The 27,740-nt window shown below is 46.3% G+C and overlaps 1 protein-coding gene across 2 annotated transcripts; it reads left to right on the top strand.

The window, feature by feature from the left end:
• The first annotated feature begins 9 nt into the window (after positions 1–9).
• Positions 10–27,740, top strand: GABBR1 (gamma-aminobutyric acid type B receptor subunit 1). 2 transcript variants are annotated; one of them, XM_053472812.1, is made up of 22 exons: positions 10–79; positions 520–723; positions 2,049–2,237; positions 5,445–5,465; positions 9,971–10,131; positions 11,125–11,259; positions 12,029–12,199; positions 12,874–12,975; positions 13,407–13,472; positions 13,732–13,923; positions 14,032–14,274; positions 16,463–16,526; positions 17,059–17,136; positions 17,594–17,744; positions 17,984–18,116; positions 18,658–18,774; positions 25,041–25,157; positions 25,646–25,739; positions 25,902–26,029; positions 26,293–26,421; positions 26,599–26,742; positions 27,006–27,740. In XM_053472812.1, exons 2-22 carry the CDS (start codon positions 702–704, stop codon positions 27,231–27,233), a joined length of 2,685 nt encoding a protein of 894 aa, XP_053328787.1. In that variant the 5' UTR covers positions 10–79; positions 520–701; the 3' UTR covers positions 27,234–27,740. The 2 variants fall into 2 exon arrangements, with proteins under 2 accessions (XP_053328787.1, XP_053328786.1); XM_053472811.1 differs by lacking the exons at positions 10–79; positions 5,445–5,465 and having other exon boundaries at positions 571–723.

The following is a 27,740-nucleotide window of genomic DNA, read 5'->3' as shown; positions in this document are numbered from 1 at the left end:
TAGATGCGTTGCTGCATCGCGCTGTTTATCGCGGTTTCGCTCGCCCCGGTTTATGCATCAACGGGAAATACCACAACAGGTGAGAAATGGAGAGAAATGAACGAGTGCGGCAGGAGAATAGAGAGGGAAGAGCTGGAAGTAGCGCAGAGGGATATGACGCAGCGTGTTTAGCTGCACCGCGCATGCGCTGCGAGGGTTTTACGTGCGCTTTTTATGTAGAAACAGCGGGGAGGACAGCGTGATGTAAAAAAAACCAGCTATTTTATCAAATTGAGATAATTCTTCCTTTGAATGACATCTGTTGCGTACAAAAGTAACCCTTCGTGTAAAGAATATGCCCACGGCCGTTTACCCACTAGTGTTATGCTTTGGCCACTCTGGGCACTCGTTTCAAGTTCCTCCTACGTTACAAAGCTGAGCCTAAGTGAGGAGCCAATCAGGAAGGGGGAGGTGAGGAGCATGCTGGGATACATAATACTCTCCTACTCTCTCTTATTCCGCCCCCCCCCCCCCGAGCAGGCTGCCGCATCATACACCCGCCCCGGGACGGGGGGATACGTTACCGAGGCCTGACGCTGTCTCAGGTGAAAGCCGTGGAGTCTCTTCCCGTGGATTATGAGATTGAGTTCGTTTGCCGTGGAGAGCGCGAGATTTCTGGTCCCAAAGTGCGGAAATGTCAGAGCGATGGGACGTGGACCGACATGGACAAACCCAGCCGCTGCCGTGAGTATCGCCCCGGTGAAGGGGTCTGTCTCTCCTGTCACTAATTACACCCCCCCCCCTTGCACTCGCCACATTGCTCTACTGCTCATAAAGGAAAAAGGTTGTCCTCCGGGTCATCCGGTGATGGGGTCCACATGCAGAAAACCAATCTGGAGGCTGGGGCAAGAGCGTAGTCAAGGGAGGGGCTCCTAGGGGCCATTTTTTCATTATTAACTACAATGACATACCTCCCAACTTCTACCCCCCAGTGGAATGAGATGGAGGGGTCACTCTTACAGTGGGATAGAGTGGCAAAGCCGGGACAGTTGGGAGTCCGCTCTAATTGTGTACGGCGTGAATGTCCACTCTTTTCACGGGAGCTCCCGTCATGCGCTTCCACCCTTTATGGTTGTGAGGAATATATCTGTAATATCTCACACATGTGCTTCCCTACATCCTCTGCTACTCGTGAAGATCGTTCTCATGGCTTGGAGATTGGAAAAGGGCTCAGTTGGCATCATACATGACATATTGTAATATATGAGCCCGAAATGGCTTTAGAATGCCTTGAGCGGGCTAGGAAAGGCGACACTCAGCTGTAGCAAACACTAGAGAGGCAGGTAGATAAATAGAACAGCCTTCCAGGAGAAGTGGTAGAAGGTAATACAGTGAGGGTATTAAACATGCGTGGGATAGGCAACAACGAGACCAAGACTGATTAAGGTTTGAGTCTCTACAGCAGGAGAAACGGGAGACTAGACGGCATCTACTGTTTCTTTTTACTACCTGTAAGTCACGCGGGAAACGGGAGCCAAGGGACGCCCTGCAAAATCTTGCTTCATTTTTCTTTCTCTACTGCTACAAGTAACCTACTTAGCGCTTATCACTGGGGACCCCACTCACAATACAGACAGGACACCCACAGGAAAAAAACCACCAGGACTTCTCTTTAACGTACGTTGCATTATTTAGCGGCTGCCTGCCGACTTCTTCATGTCTCTTTGCTGTAATGTGACCGCGAACACGGCCTTACTCGCCGTAATGTGACCGCGAACAGTTATAACAGGCTTTCCTGTACACTTCTATATACTATCCCACGTCCGGCCCCCTCGGCCCTTCTGGCTCTGAGCTCAAGGATACAAGATTGATTTATTCCTTTTAATGCTTCCTTTAGTTGCTTTAACAGAGAAATACAATCTCCTCCACCTCCCCCCCATCACCACCTCCTGAAGGCATGGAGTGTTGGACTCTCTGACGAGGTGGTGGCCACCGCTGCTTGTGTTACCCTTTGGAGAAAACCTGTACCCATCCCCCGTACTTATCTCAGTCTCGCTCTCCTTCCTCAGTCCACATCTGCCCTCGAATGCACTTGAAACTGGAGAACGGCCAAGCGGAGGTGAGAGGAATGGGTCGGGTTCCTATGGAGGGGACGAGCGTCTCTTTCTACTGTGATCCTGGCTTCCTGCTTGTGGGCTCCAGCCACAGCACCTGCACCAAGGTGGGCAAGTGGGACCACCCCAAACCTACATGTCAAGGTGAGAGACGCAAACAGAAGGTAAAGGAGATGGATGTTGGGGGGGGAGTGGGAGTCCACAGAGAGACAGATAAGAGTGTTGCAGGGACAGAAAGAGGGCATTTGGTACTGAATTTCTGTCTATATCTCTGTATAAAATGACTAAATAGAAGCAAACGCCTACTTGCATGTAGTCTTTAGTCGAAGGTGATGCCATATATTGGGCCAACATCTTAAAAGCTATAGGCTTTTAGGACCCCCGAGGTCTCTTCTTTATGGAATACATAGTGCTAAAAAGAAAATCCTGTACAGAAACCTTTGAAGAGTAGGTGGGCAGAATAAATGAGGGCTGAGTCCTGGCAAATTCTTGCTGAGACCGATTGTATTGTTATGGCGTGATTGTTCAAGAACTATTGTAGATGTCCATATGCAAGGTCTTATATCCACCATGAAGCGTCTGGTAGAGGGTTTTGATACCCAGCACACTGCAGCCAGAATGGTTGAGGTTCTCCATCCCTCACCTGCTCTTAATAAAGCAAATGTAAAGCAATGTAGTTAGCACTAAACCCTCTAGATGGCACTGTGGTCACTTTATGCTATGGTTACAGGAAAGTGTGTGTGTGTGTGTGTGTGTGTGTGTGTGTATAACACCATCACAGTCTTCAATAGTACTTTTTATTGCAAGACGCTAAAATATCGCTGTTTCAGTTGGACTGAAACATATTTTAGCTTCTTGCAAGAAAAGCTAAGTACTATTGAAGACCGTGGGTGCCAGCTTTATTATCATTTGATTATTGTTATTTTGCTAACAGCCAAGCACCATTTTTATACTAGGGAAACTAGTATTTGTGTGTGTGTGTGTGTGTGTGTGTGTATATATGTGTGTGTGTGTGTGTGTGTGTATGTGTATATATAAAATATGTGCATATATAGTAAGTACGAATTGTCCCGGTATTTCTGAAAGATCAGTTTGGACACGTTTGTGGGCACCACAGATTTTTCTTGTTGGGTTAGATAACAGCTGCCACAGCAAAAGTGATGGTGTATGTTCATTGAATTCCGTGACATTATTAGTCCTGGAAACATGCTGATGCATTATACATTATGTGAGTGACCATAGTTTAGAGTCTATAGGGGGTGAGCCTGTGATCATCCAGTACCCAGGGTACATGAAATGTTAGTCTGATTTAGCCTGTTGACAAAATAGTCCCAACCTGCCAGCTTATAGCTAATTAAATCCATACTTGAATTCAGAAAGGAAACATGTAGTATGTTGTTAGTAGTTATGTTATTTTTTTTGTTTAATATTCTGTTTTAAGCTTATATTCAGTTCAGCAATGAGAGTGGAACTGCGCTGCCCTCACTCACCACTGGGGGGCAGCATATGACTGCAAGGGACCACTGCAGTAATTACTCAAATGCAGTACACAGAAAGACACGGAGATCAGCAATTTGTTTGAATCATTATATACAAAAATTACAAAACCCAAAGGCAACCCCCCCCCCATCAAAGCAGCAGGACCTGCTGACAAGTGCCGAGTGCAGGTGGAAAGTCAGCCATGAATTCTGGGCTCACATTTACATGGAGGGGACCTGCATAACCTACTACGCCAAGCTATGAGCTGGCAATATTATACAATAAGTGACAGGAGCAAGTCTACATTTAATACAGGCTTTCACTACTGTACCATGATGGCATACCGGTGCCACCTTCATTGATAATCTTCTCCAGCTTGGCAGGGCTGCCAACAGTCCTGAATTTTCATGGCAGTCCAGACGGCTGGCCTTAAGTCCCAACTCTGCCTGCTGTCATAGCAAGTGTCTTAATCTTTGAGGCTATTGTCACATCAGTTCTTCATGCCCAGTGTTTGTCAGGCACAATGGGTACAAAAAAAAATAAATGAGGCAGTGGTGGAGCGCTTTGTGACCTAATGTGGCAGAGCATGATATAAAATCTAGATGCTTCTCAAGTATTGTGAATAGGCCCTTGTCCAACATCTCGGGAACACCAGGGACACCAGGTAATTTGTATGCATGCTGGTACAAAACGATTAGGCTATATAATCACTTATCTATTCCAGGAGTGGGTTTCCCCTTATATACAGGTAATAAACTGCGATCTTCGGGCATGGGGACACAGGAAAGGAAGATGAATGTGGGTACACGAGAGGGGCACATGGACACGGGCAGAAAGCGAGGGTGATGGACATGGCAAACGTAGAAAAAGGGGATAATGGACACGGGGACAGGCAAAATCTTTTGGGGCTGATCTGGTGAACTTGCTCAACATAAGGGTTTGTTATTGCATTACGGGTTACATGGCAGTTCCTCGTTTTACCACTGGGTGTCGCGCCTGTCTGCGGCCGCTGGGACGATCCGCGCATGTTTTCAAATATATCAGCGCAATAAAGATCATTAACAAAAATTTGTGTTGTCTGTAGAGTATATTTATATGCTGGGAAAGTGGCAGCTATGGAAGAAAACACGGGCAGACTAGATGGTGATTGGAGTATCTCTATCTGTCTATTTAATGCAAATGTTATATACACAAACACAGTATTATAGAAGGGGATCTGTTGCCATCACAGCTTTAAGCATAAGCAAATTCATTAGTTGGAGTGGAAGCCTCCTTCCTGATTTTATCTCATTTTGTTCCAATAAACCCCCTTTATCTCCAGACCTGGAACCACCATTGTTGTCAAACACCACACTGAGCTGATGCTTTATGGCAATGCTAATGAAGCCAGCTCCTCCATAGACTTTCATTACTAAATGTTTCTCTCCTTGGGGGGTGAGGTCAGGGGCAGCAATTTGATCATTTTCTCTATCCTGATGCCCCCCTACCTCTTTCAAAGGCTACATCTATTTTGCATTATCAACATATGACACAGAAGAAGACTGTGATAGGTTGTTGCCATAGAAACCCCCCCAAAAATCTTTTAAGTACACTTGATTTCTGGTTCCCTTAAATCACGTTATTTATGCCCAGAATCTGGGAAGGTTGTATGAGAGGTCAGTCAGGCGCTAGCTCGAGGGTCTTTGGCTACAGCTCCCATAACCTCAACTCGCATGTGCTTGGCTCAGAGCATTCGGAGTTGTAGTCCTGCAACTACTAAAGCAATAAAGTGCGCCCAACCATTTTAATTTCACACGTCTGTGACATCCCGTGTTATCCTCTGCACATGGCTCTGATTAACCTGTCTCTTTTCCACCTTCCTCTCTAACACAGTCAGGCGCATGGATTCTTCACGTAAGTCTGACACCTTTCTCTCTGCCTGGTAAATGCTTGCATGATATACCCCGTGTGTCTCCGCGCATGGTGTAGTCTGCTGTCTCTGTGCATAGTGTAGTCTACTGTCTCTGTGTGTCTCTGCGCATGGTGTAGCCTGATATCTCTATGCATGGTGTTGCCAGCTGTCTCTATGTGTGTCTCTGTGTATGGTGTTGCCAGCTGTCTCTTTGTCTGTCTCTGTGCATGCTGTTGGCACCTGTGTATTTGTGTGTCTCTGCACATGGTGTAGCCTGCTGTCTCTGTGTGTCTCTATGGTGTTGCCAGCTGTCTCTTTGTGTGTCTCTATGTATGGTGTTGCCAGCTGTCTCTTTGTGTATCTCTATGTATGGCATTGCCTGCTGTCTCTATGTGTGGTGTTGCCAGCTGTCTCTGTGTCTCTATGTATGGTGTTGCCAGCTGTCTCTTTGTCTGTCTCTGCGCATGGTGTAGGCAGCTGTCTCTTTGTCTGTCTCTGCGCATGGTGTAGCCAGCTGTCTCTGTGTCTGTCTCTGCGCATGGTGTAGCCAGCTGTCTCTTTTGTCTGTCTCTGCGCATGGTGTAGCCAGCTGTCTGTGTGTACATTCTGCACAGCTTGTATCTGTCTTTCCTTCCCCTCTCAGGCTGTCTTTAACGCTCCTTCCGTTTGTATCTATGATTTCCTACGCTATCTATCTAAATGCCCCTCTCCATCACCCTCGGTCTCACAGCCCTCTTTGACTACCCTCTACTTCTTTATGGCTGTCGGGCTTTATAGTTTGCCGCCCACCGTCCCTGTCTACGTTCCGATATCACTCCATATCGCTATCATTTTATCTTTATTAATATGCTGATCCCCGCACGCCGCCTGTCACTCTGATTAAGGTCCCTGGTAGGGCTGTGAGAGTGTCAGCGCTCTCAGAGCTCAGAGATAGGGATGGGGAAATGGGTTCATGAATGAGTTATGAGGAGGACGGTGGGGGGGGGTAGTCTCCAGGGGTCTTCTCTCAATCCGCAGCCGCGGGAGCTTCAGCTTGTGATCTCCTCTCCTCCCGGGACAGCTGGCAGGTTTGGCTCCTTCCCCGCAGAGCTGACCTTTTTTGATTCAACATTGAAAGCCCCTAACAGATGATGGAACAATCCTGTCTCCCATTCCTGCCGTCAGCTTGTAATATACACCCGAACTAAACCCCCCAAATCAACAACACACACATACTGTATGCACGCTGACCTTTTAATTACCCATCATTCACACTGTGTCATTGTCATTTTCTCCCCTGTTTTTCCTCTTCCCATCCTGCACCTTCTATTTTTTTTTTTTTATTCTGTATTTAATTCTCTGCCGTTGTCATTAATTTTCCATTTCACGCCTCATTCCTTCGCCCTCTCTGTCCCGTCTTACTGTTTCTTATCTCTTTCTTTTTCCTCTCTGGCTTTTTCCATGTTCCTTATTCTCCGCATTCTGTTATCGGTATTTCAGTCCTTTTTCTCTGCGGTCTGATTCTAAAGAGGGGGAGCCTTACAGGGGTCATTAACCCAGTAATACCCCAAGGGGTTATTTATCTTATTGCCACCCTCAGTCTTCTCCTCTATTTACATGCTTCTTTACGTAGTCCTTCTCACACCCCTCGCATCTTTCCTTTCTCGTTATCATCATAGTTCGTACATTGTCTGTCTCATTCTCTTGCTCCCCATTTCTCACCATTTTACTCTCCCTTCTCTCGCCTCTCCTTTCTATTGCTTTGTCTCTTTTTCTCTCGCCTCCCCATTCTTTCTTTCTTCCTTGTTCTTTCTGTCTCTTGGCCCTATCCCACTTTATTTGTGTCCTTATATCTCCCTCTGTATCCCCCTGTCTTTCTGCCTCCATGTCTTTCCTTCTCCTCCCGTCACACTCCTACCTGTCTCCTTCTAATCAGCTTTTTCTTTAAATAAAATTTTAAACGTCCAAAGACTGTAATCATCTCTATTCCCCAGTCTTTCCTTCTCTCAGTTTTGACTTCATTCTTTCCTCATTTATGTTTCTAATCTATTGTACATCCCCACGGCATATGTCGGGGCTGTATAAAACAATCAATTATAATAATCTCCCACATCCTGCTTCATTAAGCCTCTCATTTTCCCTTTTCTTTGTCATTAATTAACACTTCCTCCCATTTCTCTCATTTTCTCTTTCTCCATCTATCTTTATTTGTATTCGTTACTTCATCTTGTCATCTCCTTATCTTTTCTTTTTACTCTTTATGTTCATTCTTCTCCTTGATATTCTTTTACTTCTCTTTCATTCATGCTCAGCGTTCGTTTGAAATTAGAAACCTAGTATTTTAAGACCCGTTTGTCCCATCTAGTTGCCCGTTTTTCCTTCTGTAAAGACCCAAACCCTAATCAGTCATTGGTCTCGTCTTAGATCCAGGAGCCAAAAGCCGATCCTGCGCATGTTTTAAATTCGCTCACTGTATGAGCCTCAATCGGTTCTTCCTAATGGCTGTTCTACTTGTCTACCATTCTCTCAATAAAGTAAAATCTTCCTTCCATTCCGCCTAAGCCTCTGACCCTCTAGCGTTAGATTATGGTCTCTTGTTCTTCCTTGAGAAATAAACTTTCCTCCTCTGCTTTGTTAAATCTCTTTAGATCTTTCCATCACATCTCCCCTCTCTCTACTCTCCTTTAAATCATTCATTTTAAGATCCTTTAGTGTTTCTTGATAACACTTCTCACTTTTTCAGTAACTTTATTTCTTTCCTTCTCCATTTAAGATTCTGTAAAAATCCTTTTGACCTAAATACAAATTAATTTGAGCGAGAAGCGGAAGGGGAGGGAGAGAGGGCAGAAGGGTAACGGCTGGTACGGGGTGGGTGCAGTCACGCACCTCTCTCTTCTGACAACTGGCTTTCTCAGTCTGTCTAATTCCCCTATACCCAATCCCTTTACTTTGCTTACCCCCTTTACCCCTTATGATCCTTTCCATCTCTATTCCCCAGTGTTATTCCTTTTCAGGTTCCCTTACCTTCATAACCCGGCACCACCTCTCTTTTACCTCCACTGATTCACCACAGGGTTTTCAACTCGTTTGCCACCTCTTAGCACCTTTACATCTCTAAATACCCAAATTGCGTATGTCTCCTCCTAGCATACATTCATTTGTCCCTCCTTCATTACCCCTTCCCTCCTCTATCACTTTCATTTACTTTACCTCCATGTCCCTCATTCTCACGTCCCTCACCTCTTTGCCTTGTTCCTCTTTTCTCCCCAACACTGCATTGTCGCCCCCTCCTCACTATATCTTGTCATCTCTTTCTTCTTCTTCTCCTCACTTTTACTTTTAAAGTTCATTTTTAGAATTTCCTAATTCTCCAGTCCCCTTCCTTAAATTCTTCCTCCTTGTATCTCCTTCTCCCCCATGGTTGTCTTCTTGTTCTCCCACTGCCTTGACACAGAGCCCCATTACCATCACACTCATTTCCCCACCGTTCATCTTTATAGAACTTCCATTTCACTCCATTTTTCATTTACCCCCTTCTGCTTCTATATAATTATAGATCTGCCTTTTTGGAGAACTCTCACCACTTTCTCGAATGGTTTTTCTCTCTGGGTAAACCCTCGTCCTATCTCACATATTTCCTCATCCCTTAGTATTACGATCACCTTCATCTATATCACGTCTCAACCTCTGCCCTTAATATGTCTATCCCCCACCCCCCCGTCTTTCTATTCTCCTCACTCCTTATTATTTCCCCTCTGACGGTCTCTCCCTGTTATGTCTCCTTTCCCCTACACTTGCTCCCTCTCCCCTCAGTTCTCCATCTCTCCCTCTGTCCATCTCACATCTCTCCCCCTCCTTGCTCCCTCTCTCATTTCTCATTCTCTTTGTAATCCCCAGCTCCCTTCGGCGTGGGTGACATCAATGTGTCTCCTCCCCCCTCCTGCTCCCTCTATTGCTCCCTCTCTCCCTCTCCATCTCTCTGTCGCTCTGTAGACTGCAGAATCAAATCAGGAATCATGCAGATGCTGCGGCTTTCTCGCTCCTCATCCCCGGGCTGCTTCTCTCAGCTCTTCCTGCCCGTCTGATTCAGTTTTTGTTGCTCTCTCCCTCTCTGCTTGTTTTTTTCCGTCCATTATCTTGCTTGTTCCTCTGTTCAGCTCTTGTTCCCTCCTCCTTTCCCCTTCTTTTTTCCCCACATTCTATTTGTTTTTCCTGCCCGTCTTCCATTAACCCGATCTCTCCCCCCCCTGTTGATCATCTGCCTTTCTCCTATGTCTCGGTTATTGTTCTATATCCCTTTCCGCTATTAGACGTCTCCCCGTCGCCTGCACCCGTTTCCTTGCCCCACTCCATAATCCTCTCCGATCTCTTCCTTTCTTGCCCTGCAATGCCTCCTTCCTACCCTGGTCTGCCAGGCCTCCTCCTTCTCTTTTGCTCTTCTCCCCCTCAATGATGTCTCCCCATTTGGTCATGTCTGTCTGTCTGTGCGTTTCTGTCCTGACGCTCTCGCTGTGTGCTGTGGTCTCAGGTAAGAGAGCGCTGAACGTGGGTGCTCTCTTCCCCATGAGTGGGGGATGGCCCGGGGGGCAGGCCTGTCAACCTGCTGCACAGATGGCACTAGAGGATGTCAATAACAGGAGGGACATTTTGCCGGAGTATGAACTCAGACTTATACACCATGACAGCCAGGTAAGGATGGAACACATGGAATAGGGGGGAAGGACATGTTCATGTACCATGTGTGTTGATAGAAGGGTGACGGGGCACGGGTGTTTGAAGAGAACGCTCTGAGGGTATCAAACCAGGTGATCACCACTAGCGAGAATAGCTGGGTCCTCTGCATGGTCGGCATGAGAATAGGGGGCTGACATTGCTAATAATTGGTGACCGTGTGATGGCACATCGGTCGGACAAGTCTATTAGATCATGACTAATGGTTAGAAGAATGATTGAAATGCCAGGACACCACATAAAGGTGCAGGGAGGGCACACGGTTAAATATGGGGTGAGGGAGGAGGACAATTTATGTAGGCGTTGGGTGCAGGTGAGGAAAAGAAGGTGAGGGTGGGGTATCGGGAAGTTAAGACAGAAGATGATGAGAAAGCAACAGACTGATAGACAGCAGGGAAGAAGTAAGAGACAGCTGTTGCTGGAAGGAAAGAAAGACGAGAGGGGTGGGGGGCAAAGACAGAATGACCTTTTAGCAAAAGTATCTCCAGTGTGGGGGGGGCAGGGGGTGCAGCCGGGCTCTCTCTCTCAGGATTACCCCCTGCGCTCTCATTATTCCACTCAGTTCTCTCACTGTTACCACGGCAACGGAGGAAAGAGTAAAATATTCCAGAGAAGAGAGATAAACGGGAGAGAGAGAGAGGAATGGGCAAAGAGGGCTTTGGAGGGGGAGAGACAGATGGGGAGAGAGACAAGATCAGGAAAGGGAAGACTAGAGAGAGACAGATTGAACACTCTCATTATCTCTCTGAAATCTCTGTTTCTATTCCTGTCCCATCAATAACGCGGTGATAACACATGGGCATCTCTCTTCCCCATCACATTCTGATTACTATCTCCTCTTACTGTCTCTTCCCGTGTGCCCCCTCCACATCCCGCTCTCATTCTCTCTCTTTGTGATACTTCACTCTCACCCCGCTGTCCCTGCTCTTCATTGCCTCGATCTCTCCTTAGTGTGACCCTGGCCAGGCAACCCGCCACCTGTATGAGTTGCTCTACAATGACCCCATCAAGATTATGCTGATGCCCGGTTGTAGCAGTGTATCCACCCTTGTGGCAGAAGCTGCGCGGATGTGGCATCTCATAGTGGTGAGTAGCATCTCCTGTCTCTTGATGCTCCTTTCCAACAACTTTCTCAACCTTCGTCTCCTACCATCTCCAGTCGGCAAGCCTTTCACTTTCGCCCCGATTCTCTTTTCCTCCCAGACCCTGCTTTGCCTTCTTTCCTAATTCCGTAGTATAATCCCATTCCTCCCCCTCTCCAGCTTCTATCCCTCCAAACCCTGCCTCTACACCACTTTTCCTTGCTCAGCCCTTCTCCTCCTCTTTATTTCTTCTCTTGCCCCCCCCGCTTCTGCCCCTCTCCTAACTTCCTTTCATTATTAGTCCTCCCCACCATACTTGTCCTCATCATTTTTTTCCATTCCCCCCCCTTTATCACCACGCAGCCGGAATTTGCTACAAAAAAAGAGTAAAATTATACATTCCATTGTCTTTCAAATAAATAGTGCCTAATTAGCATACGCCAGCTATTACATGGCAGGCGGAGCAGATCCAGCGGCGTGAATGTACTGCCGTATCCTTCGTGTGTCTATACATCCGGAAATACAAGCAGGCACTAAATATTTAAGCGCATGCTATAAGTGGGTCACGGATTGTTCTATCCATCTCAGTATCTTTCATTATATAGGCCATACAGCCTACATTTCCATATTTTTCTCTATTTTCTAGATTGTCCATTGTATTTAAGTCCTTTTTGGATTAGTTCTTCTCCGATTCTTTCCTCCCATTTTATTCTTTCCAATAGTGACCATACTTTTCCTCCCTCGTCGCTTACGTTCTTGCCTTCACATTCTAGCTCTCTTACGGCTCCAGTTCTCCTGCGCTCTCCAATCGTCAAAGATTCCCGACTTTCTTCCGCACTCACCCATCGGCCACTTTGCACAATCCCACAAGAGTCCAGCTCTTCAAGAAGTGGGGATGGACTAAAATCGCGACGATACAGCAGACCACCGAAGTCTTCACCTCCGTGAGTGTTTTATAGCCATGAAGATCTCTAGACCAAGAGTATATTGAACGCTCCAAAGTTCAGAGGGTCTTTAGACCAGCTAGAGGTTACCAGTGAAGGAACTCATTGACCAAAGGGTCTCCACCACGGTCTTCATGATAATATGATCAGAAGAGGAAGCTCTCGTCTTGTAGAACCTGATGTTGTGAGAACCCGAGAGTCTTCACACTTGAGATTACCTTACAGACGCCGTGTGTCGGTAGTTCAAGGGTTCGCTGTGGCCCTAATTAGATTTCCGTAGACTGGATTGTTCCATTTACACCTACAGGGTCTCTCATAGTTATAACGCTTACGGTAGCCCACAGGGAATTGAGAGCGATCGCTCCAGTTACACGCTGAGAGGAGACGTCGGACAGACAAAAACAAGGGAGTCATAAATTAAATATTTCTCGGGGATTGTTCATGGAAATTGTATCGCAAAGAGAGTAGGAGATGTCTCATACGGAGTTGGAGGTTGAGCTTTCATTATCTAAAGATCTAGCAAGTGGTGATTATTTTCTTCAATGTTCATAGAACATTTTTAATAGATTAGCTAAAAAAATAAAAATTCTAGCCTCAGAATGTAGGGTTCTTTGCTTATTACTGTACATTCTATGCGTTAATTAGAATTTAATGAGATCCTCCCTCTCGGCCAGACCCTCGATGACTTGGAGGAACGGGTGAGGGAAGCCGACATCGAGATCACTTTCAGGCAAAGCTTTTTTTCTGACCCAACGGTGCCGGTCAAAAATCTCAAGGTAATTTCCTTTCAACTGGTTGAAACTCAGACGGGTATCCGTGGGAATATTCCATCGTGTTCCAGATTTATTGCCTTCAACGTGCTCTCCATCACCACGTATCCCGTGTGCTGAAGGAGGCGCTCTGCCGCTTGGTGGGGTTTCAGGTCACCTTAGCCAACCATCCCCGTTAATTATAGACTTCTCGCCTGTGATTGCGTCATAGATTATAGCGGCAGTCATGGCGCCCGCGGTTCCTTGAAAATGTTAAATAGGTCACTGAATTCACAACATTCCTTTTAATTTTTTATAGAGCTGACAAAGTGTTAGTAAATAACCCTTGAGTTTACAAGCCTGTACTTTTTTTATCGTTTCCATGACCCCCGCTCTCTCTTTTCTATACCGCCATTATTTGCGTTGTTTATGAATTCACTTGTCTTTCTCTCTTTTAGAGACAAGATGCAAGAATAATAGTTGGATTATTTTATGAAACAGAAGCCCGTAAAGTCTTTTGTGAGGTAAGCTTTTTTATCCCCCCCCCCAGCCAGTGATTTTCCTGATGAGTTATCTCTTCCACTCAACCTCAATTTCATTACATAAGTGAAATGAGATTATGTCTTTACAATAAATCCATTGCTTATATAATTTCACCACTAAATCCCGCTATAAACCTTGTGCATCCATTTCTGCCCTTCCAGGGCCGACGACTTTTTTTTCCCCTCTAATGTTTCTCCGAGGCCACGCAACCGTCTTACAGCCTCCCCCCGCTTCACACAGGTGTACAAGGAACGTCTCTTCGGTAAGAAATACGTCTGGTTCTTAATCGGTTGGTATGCGGACAACTGGTTCAAGATTCCAGACCCGGCCATCAACTGCACGGTTGAAGAGATGACCCAAGCAGTTGAAGGCCACGTGACCACAGAGATTGTGATGCTCAACCCCGAGAACACACGTGGTATTTCCAACATGGTACGGAAATAGCCTTTTCTCACTTTTTTGAAACCTTTCTCTCTCTCTTTATTTTCTTTTATTCTTTAACACAGTTCACCTTCTCTCTGGTGCTCGTCTCTTTCACAGACCTCTCAGGAGTTCATGGAGAAGCTTAAAAAACGTCTTGGTACAAACCCCGAAGAGACAGGGGGTTTACAGGAGGCACCTCTTGCCTATGACGCAATCTGGGCCCTGGCGCTTGCTCTCAATAAGACGGCCTACGAGCTGTCTAAGAAGGGACTGCGATTAGAAGACTTCAACTATAACAACAATATCATCAGTCAGGAGATCTACAGGGCCATGAATTCCTCGTCCTTCGACGGCGTTTCTGTGAGTCTCTACTGTCCATCACCTGATTAACCTCATCATACCTGATCTTACCCACCTTATTAATCATCCACCCAACCACAGCCATGTTCTCTCTTTTGACCGAGACGTCTCATTGTCCCTAAGGAGATCACTCATGGTCGCCTATCTTCTCATCATGTTCCCCATCATCTCTTTCCTCCATTCTTCTGGTGTCCCTTCTGCCAGGCGATTGTGTTCCTCGGGTGTGTAATTGTCCCCGAATCGCTATATATTACCGTTTCGCTACCTTCTGTTTTTCAGTTTCCTTTCATTTATTTCATTATTCCCACCAGTCAATCAATCGGTCTCGGGTTCCATCAAACCATTCGTTATCTCACTCTGCCATCATCTCGTTATCTGCGCTCGTATATCGTCACAGCGCTGTAATTACTATATTTCATCTCTTGGCTGCATTATTAGAAATTGATTAATTGTTTCTTTTTGTGTATCTGTCATACCGGGCTGGCTGTTTACTTTTTATGGTTTGGCATTTGATGAGCAGACAGTAGATGTCAGTGAGATTTATGGAAAAGAAGGGAAAATTGGCAGCCGGAGTGTATGAATCAGAGTTTTCTAATCAAATCTGATGGAGGTAATCTAAAAAAAATGTGTTTTAATATATTACTATAAAACATTTTATTTTGATGATTAGGACGGCCTGTTTTGTGCCGGGTAAGTAGTCTAAAGAGCTCCTAAAATCAGTTCCTGCGCGATAGTTGTCTTCAGAGCCTAATAATTAAAGGAGCCTGACGAAGAGGGGCTACGAATGCTATTAAGATTCCAGAATAATGGTTATCGGTTTGGATTTTGTAGATATTGAGGTTTGGGGCGAGCAAGATTTGAGGCATGTAAAGAATTGCCTGCTTATTTCTGACCCGTTGAGATGAAAGCCCAGGGGCAGGTTGTTTGACCGCCGAGGGTAAATCATTAGCCGGCGGGGTACTTTTGACATGTCCGCAGTGGCTCGCTGCTCTGCGGTGTTTCGTTGCTCGGCTCTCTCCTTAAACGGTTATTACGATCCGTTTTCCGCTTCAACGAGTCGGCGAGGAATCATCCATCGCCTTCAGGGCGTTCGGCCACCGCGCTGCCCGATATCTTCGTGTCTGAGATATGGAACGGATCACAGGAGGTTACACGCTACTTAAGAGGCGCTCTGTGCCTTTAACGCGGCGCGGAGGTCTGAGAACGCGGCCCCAGGGATTCTCCTTTATGTGCTCGGCGTGTTGGCGGAGAGAACCTTGCGGTTATTTACTGTTGATCGTTTCTTAGATGTGACGTGCGGATGTTGGTTTATACCTCGCCGCTCCCAAACCGTCGCCGTTAACCGCGTCTTTGCCGGACGCTGCTGCTTGTACCTTGATCCCCGGCATTGTCTGTATTCTGGGAATCCGCCGTCTGTCCTCCTGTTAATGTTATTAGGCGAGATAATTCAGATACCGGGAACTGCGAGCTTTGGGTGTATCTGCCGACCGGCGTGTTTGTAGATCTCCTTCTAGAGTAATAAATGCCGTGTTTATTAGGGTAACCGAACAGGCAGCGTCAAGTGAGAATAATAATAATTATAATTATTATATTTATTATTATTATAATAATAAGTGAGAATAAGCAATATTAAAGGTATTTGGGGGGGTTTGCTATCATTCTTCGCAATACATTTTCTGGTACCTTTTTCCAAACAAGCGCTGTTGATTATTTTCATGGGCGTCAGCCGCTCTTTTCTCTCCGATATATTCTGCAGCTGGAATGTGAATATTTTCCATGCCAAATGACTATTATTTACGCATCGCCCCAGTAATGTCATCATTCATGCTGCAGCTTGATGTCCTTTTGCCTCCTTCTTTCATGATCGTATCCATATCCTGACCGATTCTGAGGTCCTCTCATGTCCAATGTCCGTGTTCTTCCCTATCCCCTTGTACAGGGCTGCGGAATACGTTGGCGCTATATTCATCGCTAAGTAAAAATAAATTCCCAACCTATTCTGGTGTGCTCTTCCATCCTTTATTTAGAAACCCTCTCTGATGATGTGCTCCATCCCAACCTTCTCTCCCGTACCCCACCATCACCTCCTCGTTGTGTATCTGTGCCGTTTCTTCGTTGTATCACCTGGCTCTTGGCTTTTATGGCTCCCTGCTTTCCTCACTCTTCTTCTTTCTTCCTCCCTCCTCAGGGTCATGTGGTTTTTGATGCCAGTGGCTCTCGTATGGCCTGGACCCTCATTGAGCAGCTACAAGGTGTGTGATCGTAGGCCGCGGAGAGTCATACCTGACGTGTCAGCTCCTGATAGTAGGGGGTGGTTAATATGCACCAAGACATCCTTGGACCTGTGGAATATCGGCCATCCTACCAGCTAAACCTTCACCATCAGTACATATATTTGTGTCATTTATATAGTGGAAGTGCTGATGTGTGTTCCCAAGAGCTCACAGTCTAATCGTGTAATGAGGCAGATCAACAGGCACAGAACGAGGTCCATGTTGTGGGCTGCTAAACTATTGGGTTTTAGTACCTAATACCTTTAATAGTTGGATGAGGATGATAAGAATTGTAGTCAGAGAACTCTTGCGAGGATCCATCTGTGGATTAGAACGGCAGTGAGGGTTGAGGATCTCCGGAGATATTTCATGTCTTCGTAGAGGTGACCTCTTGCTAACTCCTTGCCCTGATCTTCGCTTTCTCTCTTCTGTCTTTTCCTCTGCTCACTCGCCCTCGTCTTCTCCCTTTCTCCGCTCCACAGCTGCTCCTCATACTTCTTTCTTTCCCTAGGTGGCATTTACAAGAAGATCGGGTACTATGACAGCACAAAAGATAACCTATCCTGGTACAACAACGACAAATGGATCGGTGAGCAAGCTGGGGCTGGACCGCCTCGCCTACACTTGTCACATTGTCATTGCGCTCTCGCATTCATTGCCTCTGTCTATCACATAAAGCCTTTGCGGTCACATTGTTCCGACTCCTCGTTTACTTTTATCTCTTCATTCCTTTCTTCTCTTCATTCCTTTCTTCTTTATTAACTCTTTTTTTTTTCTACAAAACCTCCGATATCTCAGACGTCTCTTCTATCCCCGGTTTGAACCAGAATGTCAGACTGAATTCTCTGTCCATGATTTAGTTCCCTTCTCCCATTGTTATCCGTTCCTTACATTCTTCAATTCAACTATTAATCTATTCTATCCTTATTTTCCTTTCTCCTTTGCCCGCTTTTCATGTTCTGCTTCCTAATTCTTCAGATCTTCCTTCGATTCTCCTTTCTCTTCCTACCCTCTAATCCTGTCGGTTTTCTCTCCGGCTCTCCTAGGGGGGTCTCCTCCAGCTGACCATACCAAAGTTATTATCACTTTCCGGTATGTGTCTCAGAAACTTTTTATCTCCGTCTCGGTTCTCGCCGGTCTCGGGATACTCCTGGGGTTTGTGTGTCTCTCATTCAACATCTACAATAGCCACGTGAGGTACGTTTGGCCGCAGGTGTCCACCAGAAACAAACATGAGGGTAGAGTGGCAAAATCGGGACTGTCTCTTGCAAAGCGGGACAGTTGGGAGGTATGCATTTTAAAGCCGTGCATATGCCCAGTAAATACATACAATAATGTATCGAAGCCAACGTATCGACATGATACAAACCATGTGATTCTAGGATTGTAGCGCCGTGATATCCGGAGCGCGGTACTATCGCAGCTTTCTCTTTCAGATACATCCAGAACTCTCAGCCCCACTTGAATAACGTGACAGCCGCGGGATGTATCCTCGCTCTGGCGGCGGTTTTTCCGCTCGGCCTTGACGGTTATCACATCGACACGTGGCGCTTCCCTCTCGTGTGTCAGGTGAGAGACAGCCCAACTCGACCTCACAGAGACGTGCTCAGAGAGATCACAATAAGGAACAGCCGATCACAACACTAGCGCAGATCAAACTGGGTTTTCGATGTAATTGAAGGACGTTTTACTTTGCTGAGAGGGTAGTTGAGAAGTGGAACAGCCTCCCAGCAGAAGCGGTAGAGGGTATGAGGGAATGTGAACATGCATGGGACGAGACCAACGACTTATTAGGGTTTGAGCTGATCTGCCGGCAGATTCTAAAACGTTAAAAGAATAGGAATCCTGAAAAGCAGGAACAGATTCCGCTATGGAGAGACACCATTAGAAAAGTTCTCGCACTTCAGCTCCCATCATGCTCTTCCATCTAAAAGGATGAGTAACGATCATGGGAGTCGTAGTCCTCAACCACAGGGCACTGCTGGTTCTCGCATACGATCAGAAATGGCACCAAATGTTAGGGGGGACGTTAGTTTAGTACAGCATTGACCTCTTCCCGTCTCTTTCTTCTCTGTTCCTTTGCCCCTTGATCACACGCGGACATGCGCAGGCTCGTCTCTGGCTCCTGGGAGTCGGCTTCAGTTTGGCTTACGGCAGCATGTTTACCAAGATTTGGTGGATACATACAGCGTTTACCAAGAAGGATGATAAGAAAGAGCGAAGAAAGGTAAGAGGTCATTCTGTGAGAAAAAAATTAACGTAGAAACGTGGGGGGGGCAAAAACATAAAATTAAAATAAATATAATTAAGCGTAACTGATGTAGCTTTAGCTTTGAAACTATCTTTTTTTCATTCAGTTTGACTTTTTTAATGAATTATCACATAAAACACATTGTTTAACATTTTGGTGATGATGTCATCGGCTCTCCATATAACATATGCTTTTACGGCCCTTTAAATAGTCAGTGGTGCTCGGAGGCTAGACAGGAAGTGAACGCAGGAACTTCGTAAACAGGAAGTGGCTGCTGAATAAAGTTTTATTATAACCCGTGCTCCAAAAACATATTATATATTAAAAAAGTTAATCTGAGTATTGATGCGAGCTACATTAACCCATTAATGGTATTCATATTAATACTAATATTAATATAATATTAATACTAATGATGAATGAATAATAATGAATGAATAATGATGAATGAATGAACCAGTGTGAATTAGATTGATGTAATCGCATACCCCACAGGGGGCAGTTATTTCTCTTCGCCAGGGATGAGTCACATCCCGTCCAACGGAGCGCAGCGTTTGGGGGGCGTTGGATAATCGCTCGCCTGCGATTCCGGTGGATGAGTCAGAGATGGAGAGGTGAGGAGGTGTAAGAGCGAGGAGAGTTTGGGGTTTAATATAGAAAAACAAAGCTGTAAGTAAATATATAACTCGCCCGTACGACCTTATATTAAGATCAAATACCGCAGGCGGGAATTAATTTGCATGTGAGGCCGCACAGTAAACTGACAGGGCGGGGCCAAACAATAAGAACCCATTTATCGATTCTCTTAAATTTCATGCCAGAATAATCACGGATCAGCATGCGCCACGACATGCCGGCGACTGCGGGAAGGATTAAAAAAAAAAAGCTTGTAAGCCGGAGGGAGGGATGCTCGGTGTAGGATGCAGTATGGACCTGAAGTGTTCGCGTAGGGTTGCCTTGGCAACAGACGGCTACGCAATGCAGAAACTTCATATCTGCACCTTATTCCTTCCCCCTCCCCCTGCTCGCATTATAGCCAGTATAGACTGGAAACCGGTCGATTCACGCCTTGGCCTGTATGTCTGCTACGTAGCAAATTTAACCCTTTAAGCGACAGGGAGCTGGAGAATATACATGTGTTGTAACGACGTGTATAAACCCAATTAGGAACCTTCTGGAATATGTTGTTGTTCACATCGCTGCGGTCGGAGTTTTCATTGTTTTTTGTGGTTGTCTGTAGGCCTCGGTGCCCCTTCTCAGACAAACAACCCAGCATTTAAAGAGTTAAGAAATAACGTAGGGCGCTATACCTTAACCCTAATGCCCAATGGCACCTATAGCCATACACAGCCCTGATTTTAACCGCTTCAGTGCCGAGCTCCACGCCTTAGAGGGGACACAAACCGTTCTTATTTATAAGGAGCAATTCTAGAGCCGGGTTTAAAAATGGTCTTGTCGCCATAGCAACCGGTGGACTGTTCCTGCTGCCTGATTGGACCATTCCATCGGTTGCTACGGTTATAAGCATAACTTCATTCTTGTCCAGTGGGACTCGGCTTCCCCCCTCCGGTTAGGATTTTGACCCCCCACGTCTCGCCCGACACCGTCATCCATAACCAGCCATTAATTCACCCCGCTCCGGGGCAGAAATACACCTTTTGGTGTTTGTTTTGTTCCTGGACGGACGGTATGTGAATATCTCGCTAGTCGTGATGACGTCGAGCGGCTTCACCCTCTTTATTTCTGCTGGTTTATTTTTAGGATGTACCGTCATGGTGTTATTCCTCCCCTGTTGTCAGAGATGCACGGTTTTGGTCGCACCCTCCTTAGTTTGAGGAATTTTGTTTTTGTTTTTCATATATTTGGAAAAACCTGCAGCCCGGGTTTCTCAGAGATGATTAACGTGAGTCTCGGGCGCGCAGGTTCACTGCCTCCCACAACGTGTTTGCTTTCCCTCAGTAAGGGAAACACCTGGCACGTCATGGAGGACAAGCCCCATCATGCTCAGTGGGAATTGGAGTCCTCCAGAGCCAACGGCCGCCTATGTCTGCCACATCCTGTCCTCATGACAGCCTTTGGTCTGGCTGAGCATGATGAGAAGTGGGTAGCCTTTGTCTGTCTAAGCATATTGGGAGTTGTTACATCAGCGGCCAGGTGGTCTAAGGTGGGACCGTATTTCATTGTTAGATTAATGTAAAATAATAATAATAATAATAAAAAAACTAATTTGGTTCAATAAAAAAAAAGTGAATCTTATCACCATAGCAACCAACAGAATGGTCTTGTCAGCATCGGTTGCTATGGTGATCACATTGTGCATCATATCGATCTGGAATCCTTGGATATGGATTTTTTTTTTGTTGTTCCTGTCGATATATGGTAGTCATGGCGATCGCATTTTCATTAATTAGCATGCATCGTAGCCGAGATATTTGGGGGAGAATAAGTGATAATTACATATTTTTCTCAGCGTCGCCGGGAATGGTCCCGAGAATCCCGTCGAGGCTGTGCAGACAGCTGTCTGTTTCGCAGAAGCCGTAAAGCGCTCTCAAGCTGCCAGATTCGCCGTCCTTTTAATGAGCGACATGCTTCATAAAGGAATACATTTCCGTGTAATTCCTCCCCAGCCCCCAGCGTGGAATCGCTCTAATTAATTGCCGTCCCCGAGGCAAATTTGGGAAAATGTCCTAAATTTTCGGGGGTCTGGGGAAATTATTATTATTTTTTTTAACCCTATTAGATGGTTGCACTGCATTTGGTTCTCGCGGGGTTAATTGTAGTGAGTATTGCGTCATATCGGGGGTCTCAGAGCGCAGGCTCGGCCGTTGGTATTTGGTAATCATCTCTGTAGCAAGGAGCCCCCCCGGCCGCTGCAGCTGTGGGAACAGATGTGACGGAGCTCGTGAAGCTGCAGCTCTGCCCCCCGCCCCGGCGGAAAGCGGAGCCGCAGGCAGGATTTGTTGCGGTTGAGACCTTTTCCGCGAAACAAACTTAACCCAGTTCTGTCAGCGCGCTCTACGCGGCGAGAGCGCCCAGACAGTCGAGCGCCGCGGCAGCTCCAGGACAGACGCGCTGGATATCGCCACCTTCGAGAGCCCCGACCACCCCACTACTCCAAAAATAACTCTCCACGGGGGTTTGAACCCCAGCCTGCCAGCGCGTCAAACAGATCTATTTCTTCAATCCGTCACGAACGATACGAAAGATCTGAATATCCCCTCAAAAATCTTATTCTTAGTAGAACAGCCTCCCAGCAGATGTGGTAGAGGGTAATACAGTGAGGGGATTTAAACATGCATGGGATAGGCATACCTCTAAAAGCTGCAGCAGGGGTGAGGAAGGTTTGCTCCCGAACCCCCCAAAAGCTCTGCGATTGTGTGAAAAGACTCAATAAAGTTTGATTGATTTTAGACCCCGGCTGGCTTCGGAGGGAGTCGTTTTTCTCACCTCTTACCGAGTGATTTTCTCACATTTTGATAACTTTGAGGAGAGACTTTCGTTTGTCGCGTCTGGAAAACATTAAAGCGGCTTCTAGGACAATAAACTCATACAATATAAAAACATGCAGAAAAAAGTGCCTACTGTATAAAGTAATAACCCTGAGCGCTGTATACAGTAATAACCCTGAGCGCTGTATACAGTAATATAACCCCCAGTGCTGTATACAATAATAACCCTGAGTGCTGTATACAGTAATAACCCTGAGCGCTGTATACAGTAATATAACCCCCAGCGCTGTATACAGTAATAACCCCCAGTGCTGTATACAGTAATATAACCCCCAGCGCTGTATACAGTAATATAACCCCCCAGCGCTGTATACAGTAATAACCCCCCAGCACTGTATACAGTAATATAACCCCCCAGCACTGTATACAGTAATAACCCCCAGCGCTGGATACAGTAATATAACCCCCCAGCTCTGTATACGGTAATATAACCCCCAGCGCTGGATACAGGGGTGCTTGGGGAGGTAAAAAAAAAAAAAAACTAATTCAAGAATAATCAGAGGGTGTTATTAGAAGACACGGTCTCTAATTATCCCACGAAGAGTTCAGGGGGTAGAGGTCTCGTGAGGCTCATTGTAAGAGGGTCATAATTTCTTACACACTCATGGTCACAGATAATCCCACAGCAGCCACATCCGCCCGTCCAAGAAGAAGCTGATATCCAAGACATGGTGCAGGGTGGTCACCGGCAGCCACGCCGGCTCCAGCCTCCCCGACAGCCGAAACCTGAGCGGAAAATCACTTGGATCTAAGAGAAAATCTGCTGGCCTGGGATCTAAACTACCGGCTGGAGCCGGCCATGTGCTTCTCGCTCGTCCTTCTTCCCAATAAACCGGCCTATTACCTCCCGGTGAGAACATGTTGGGGTCCGGCGGACGTCCATAAAGAGGGCTGATTTTCATCAGGGTTTTTACATTTACATAAAGGTTTGGGGTCACTTAGAAATGTTCTAGTTTTATAAAGAAAAGAAGATTTTGTCCATTAAAATAACGTGAAATGGATCAGAAATCCAGCGCAGACGGGGTTAATGTAAATGACTATTGTAGTTGGAAACGGACGACTTTTTAATGGAATCTCTTCATAGGCGTACAGAGGTCCTTTATCACTCTCATCACTCCTGCGTTCCAATGGCCCTTTATCACTCCCATCACTCCTGTGTTCCAACGGCCCTTTATCACTCCCATCACTCCTGTGTTCCAATGGCCCTTTATCATTCCTGACACTCCTGTGTTCCAACGGCCCTTTATCACTCCCATCACTCCTGTGTTCCATAGGCCCTTTATCACTCCCATCACTCCTGCGTTACAATGGCCCTTTATCATTCCCATCACTCCTGTGTTCCAATGGCCCTTTATCACTCCCATCACTCCTGCGTTACAATGGCCCTTTATCACTCCCATCAGTCCTGTGTTCCAGTGGCACGTTGTGTTCGCTCATCTGAGTTTAGGTTTACATTACTGATATTTTTTTACAGTGGCCCTGTGGGTATTTTCCTCTTATCGCGTTCACTTCCGTACACATTTCTGACACAGACTATGAGGTCATCGGTCGCCCAGATACGCCACGTTCGCCACGTTCATCATTTAATCATATTATTAGTGAAAATAAATCCCCCCCCCACGGTGGGTCACCGTCTTCGATCGGACACAGCTCGCCTGCAGTGGTGGCCGTCGGTTTATCTACCCAGATTCAAACTGAAAGTGTTCGGATTGAGAGCGGGTGAAAGCGGAGCCGGGATGGCTGACCGCAGGCTTTCGCTCCACGCGGGAATTATACGGGCTGAGCGTTTACTGCCCTCATTAAATGTTTGCTTAGAAAACTATTATTTTATTTGGCTTCCGGATACCGCGGTGAGGAATTGGGCAACCTTCACACCGCGTAACCTGTGATTACTGAAAAGGCCCTGGGGTTGGTGTAACGTTGAGCAGGTCCTGGAGTGACGCTGCGGGAATAGACAGCAGATTGTATATACAGGAGGTATTTGTAATGCTCCTCTATTGGCATACTTCCCAAGTGTCTCGGTTTTTGTGGTACGGTCCCAATTTTTGGGGGCTGCCCCATTTATGTGGGCCAGCTCTGGGAAGCGTAAACTCAATGGAGGTCTGTGCCGTTGCAGCCTCCGTAAGGCCACCTCGCATGCTCTGAAGCAGAGTGCGACGAGGCGGCTCTTCAGATATAGTGATGTGGGTGGCCCTGACCACACCCCCTCCTAGGTCTAGCCACACCTCCCTCTGATTTGGTCCGGTCCCTGCAGCCTATAGCCACACCCCCAACACAGGTCCCCATTTGGGCGCCTGAAATGACCTGGTTTAACCTAAGTATTTATATTTTGCCCTAGAAATGTGTTTATTACTGACCGTACCGGATACGGAGTATATAGGTGACCCGACGAGCGTTTACATTGTATAGATATACATTTCACTGGAATTCAAACAAGACGTGGAGCTCACAAGTACCGATATATACCGGTATACACTGTATGTGATGCGTTATTTGCATTGTGTAATTCATTGCGTTTCCTGTAGAGGGCAGCATGCTGAGCCTGCACTGCATTATGTATGCATGGTATAGTAATGTATAAGATAAAGATAAGCAGGCTTGGTAAAGGGGATTTCTTTATTGGCTAAGTTGGGTATTATATGCTCGACGAAGAGACGTAAGTAGTCCTGAAAGCTTGCAATCTAATGCAATTTAGAGAGTTCCATTCTTATTCTTCTTTTGCCTTATCTGCAGCAATCTCAGACTCTGGAGCCCTGGAAGCTGTATACCACAGTCTCACTTCTCTTGGGGTTGGATGTGATCACTTTTGGGATCTGGCAGATTGTAGATCCCTTGCAGCGAACTATTGAGGTGAGTGACACTAAGAAAAAGCCCGTAAAGACTCCATAGGAGAAAGGATGCGCTGGGCGTCACAGACAAGGGAATGGCGATGTGGTTAGAAATCGAAACGATCTTTCATTAGAGATGTCCGATAAATCATGAGAAATGGCAGAGGTCCTGCTACGGAAACTCTACAGCGGAATCTCCATTCGCCTCCAGTCCTGCTAAGCACTTCGGATAGATTGTAAGCTCACGGTGTGCATCTCTGCCCTTCCATATTTCTAAATTGTCCTTTGGCAAGTGCCCATGCGCAGCCCTTTAGAAAATGAAGATGTTTCTCTGATGTCTTCATGTCCCCTCATGTTACAAAGTTTAGATTTTTTTTGTCTTTTTATTTGTTTCTTGTGCACCCAAAACGTTCTCCAACCTCGAGAACGCTTATACGTATCTCCTGGGAATAAACCCGTAGCAGTCTAGCTCTAACGCCTCTCTCTAAACGTTCTGTGTGACATCTTCAGGAGTTTACCAAGGAGGAACCCCGAGGAGATCTGGATGTACTTATTCTCCCGCAGCTGGAGCACTGCAGCTCTCTCAAGATGAACACGTGGCTTGGTGCGTTAATGTCTTTTCTTCTTTTTTGGCAAATTATTTCTTTTCTGTGTGCATCTTGGTTGTTATTTTTTGCATATGTTGCGCAACTTCCGCTTTTTTCCACCATGAAGTAGACCTTTGGACCGCTTTTTCACCTCTCTGTCTTCTTCCCATCCTCTCCAGGTATAGTCTATGGCTCCAAGGGTCTCCTGCTCTTACTTGGTATATTTCTCGCTTACGAAACAAAGAGCGTCTCGACTGAAAAAATCAACGACCACCGCGCGGTAGGGATGGCCATCTACAACGTGGCCGTAAGTACTGGAGCCGGTCAGTCTTTGAGAGGTCCGTATGGGGAGCACCAAGGTCAGGAGCACCTGGAGACTTTTAATTCTGGAGATACCTATGGTTTCCATTCCAGTAATAATTACAGACAGACTGTATTTTTGGGAGCCCCTTCAGTATCTGATCTCTAGGGCTTCGGCCCTTCCGGGGCATTAAGGAATCTAGTGCTTAATGTCTCTTGTTAATGGTTTATGGAGCAGTCTTATCTACATCTGATGTTTTATGTCCCCAGGTCCTCTGTCTCATCACCGCGCCAGTCACAATGATCCTGAGCAGTCAGCAGGACGCGTCTTTCGCTTTCTCCTCTCTGGCCATTGTCTTCTCTGTCTACATCACCCTCGTCGTGCTTTTTGTTCCCAAGGTGAGGGCGAAGGCATCCTTTTTGTGACACGTCTCCTTAGGGCCGGGCATTTTATTTTTATAGACGGAACCCGGGCGTTGTAGTGATCCCTCTTGGCCGATATTCTGTGCAACGCATGAATCCCTGGGGTTTTTATCTGGACGCAGCTTTATCAGATTGTGTCTTTTTTGTTCTCAGATGCGACGTCTCATTACTCGGGGAGAGTGGCAGTCTGAGCAGCAGGACACTTTGAAGACCGGCTCTTCCACCAATAACAACGAGGAGGAGAAGTCTCGGCTGCTGGAGAGAGAGAATCAGGAGCTTGGGAGGATCATTGCCGAGGTGAGACGTCAAAAGGACAACCCTAGGACAGGGTTGTAGGAGCTTCATCCATTATACTGTAATGTATATCAAGCATTGTCCGGGAACAAGCAGACCACCCAGCCATTCTATAGGACCACCGTAACCTTTTCTATGTGTTTTAATTCTTTTCTCTCTTTTTCATCCCTTGTTCTTTTCATTTTATCCACTCCTGCCTTGCATCGTTCACACCTTCCCCACCTTCCGCCCTTCTCTCCACCACACCATTTTTTTTTAATTTGCAGAAAGAAGAGCGGGTCATGGAACTGCGCCAACAGTTAAGGTCTCGCAGGACACAGTCGGTCACGGCGCGAGACAACTGCTCTGACAATCATTACCCCAACTCTTCGGGGGCAGTCTCTTCTCTCTACCAGCCTGGCCTCCCACTCGCTCGATGCCTCATAGCAGAAGGAGGGGACAAGTTGGGCAGGAACAGCTGTGACGGAAGCCGAGTGCACCTCCTCTACAAGTAGGGAGACATCTCGCTGGAAATGGGCTGGGGCGCTCTCTTATTCTACATAGCTGTAAATACACTGTGTGACCTCTGTTTCATCTCAATCAGTATGTCTCATTCCTTCGCTCTCAGATCCTGTGTGTCTTCCCTCCTTTCATCCCTCCTCACTCCAGCCCACCACGCCGTCCGCCTTCCCTACCCCCCCTTGTGTCTTATTACATCTTTCTGTCTCATTATTATTCGGTTACTTTCTCTCGCACCCAGTTCTCATTGAATTTGGCACCTTATATTACACAGCAATCCCTCGCTATAACCTTCACGTTCTGGGACTGCTCGCTCGCTCCTTCCGCCGCCGTCTTTCCATGAATCTGTATATTCTCCCCTTAAGTTGCTTTCCCTCAGGGATCGTTACCGTCTCTGTTATATAGAGTCACCCGAAGTCATCTGCATCAACACATCGCTCACAACATGTTTTCTAAGCTGTGATTGACTGTTGCAATAAATAAAAGAGACACATTTTACTGTT

This window comes from Spea bombifrons, chromosome 8 (genome assembly GCF_027358695.1).
Source record: "Spea bombifrons isolate aSpeBom1 chromosome 8, aSpeBom1.2.pri, whole genome shotgun sequence".
NCBI lineage: Eukaryota > Metazoa > Chordata > Amphibia > Anura > Pelobatidae > Spea > Spea bombifrons.
This window is presented reverse-complemented; position numbering and strand designations above follow the sequence as displayed.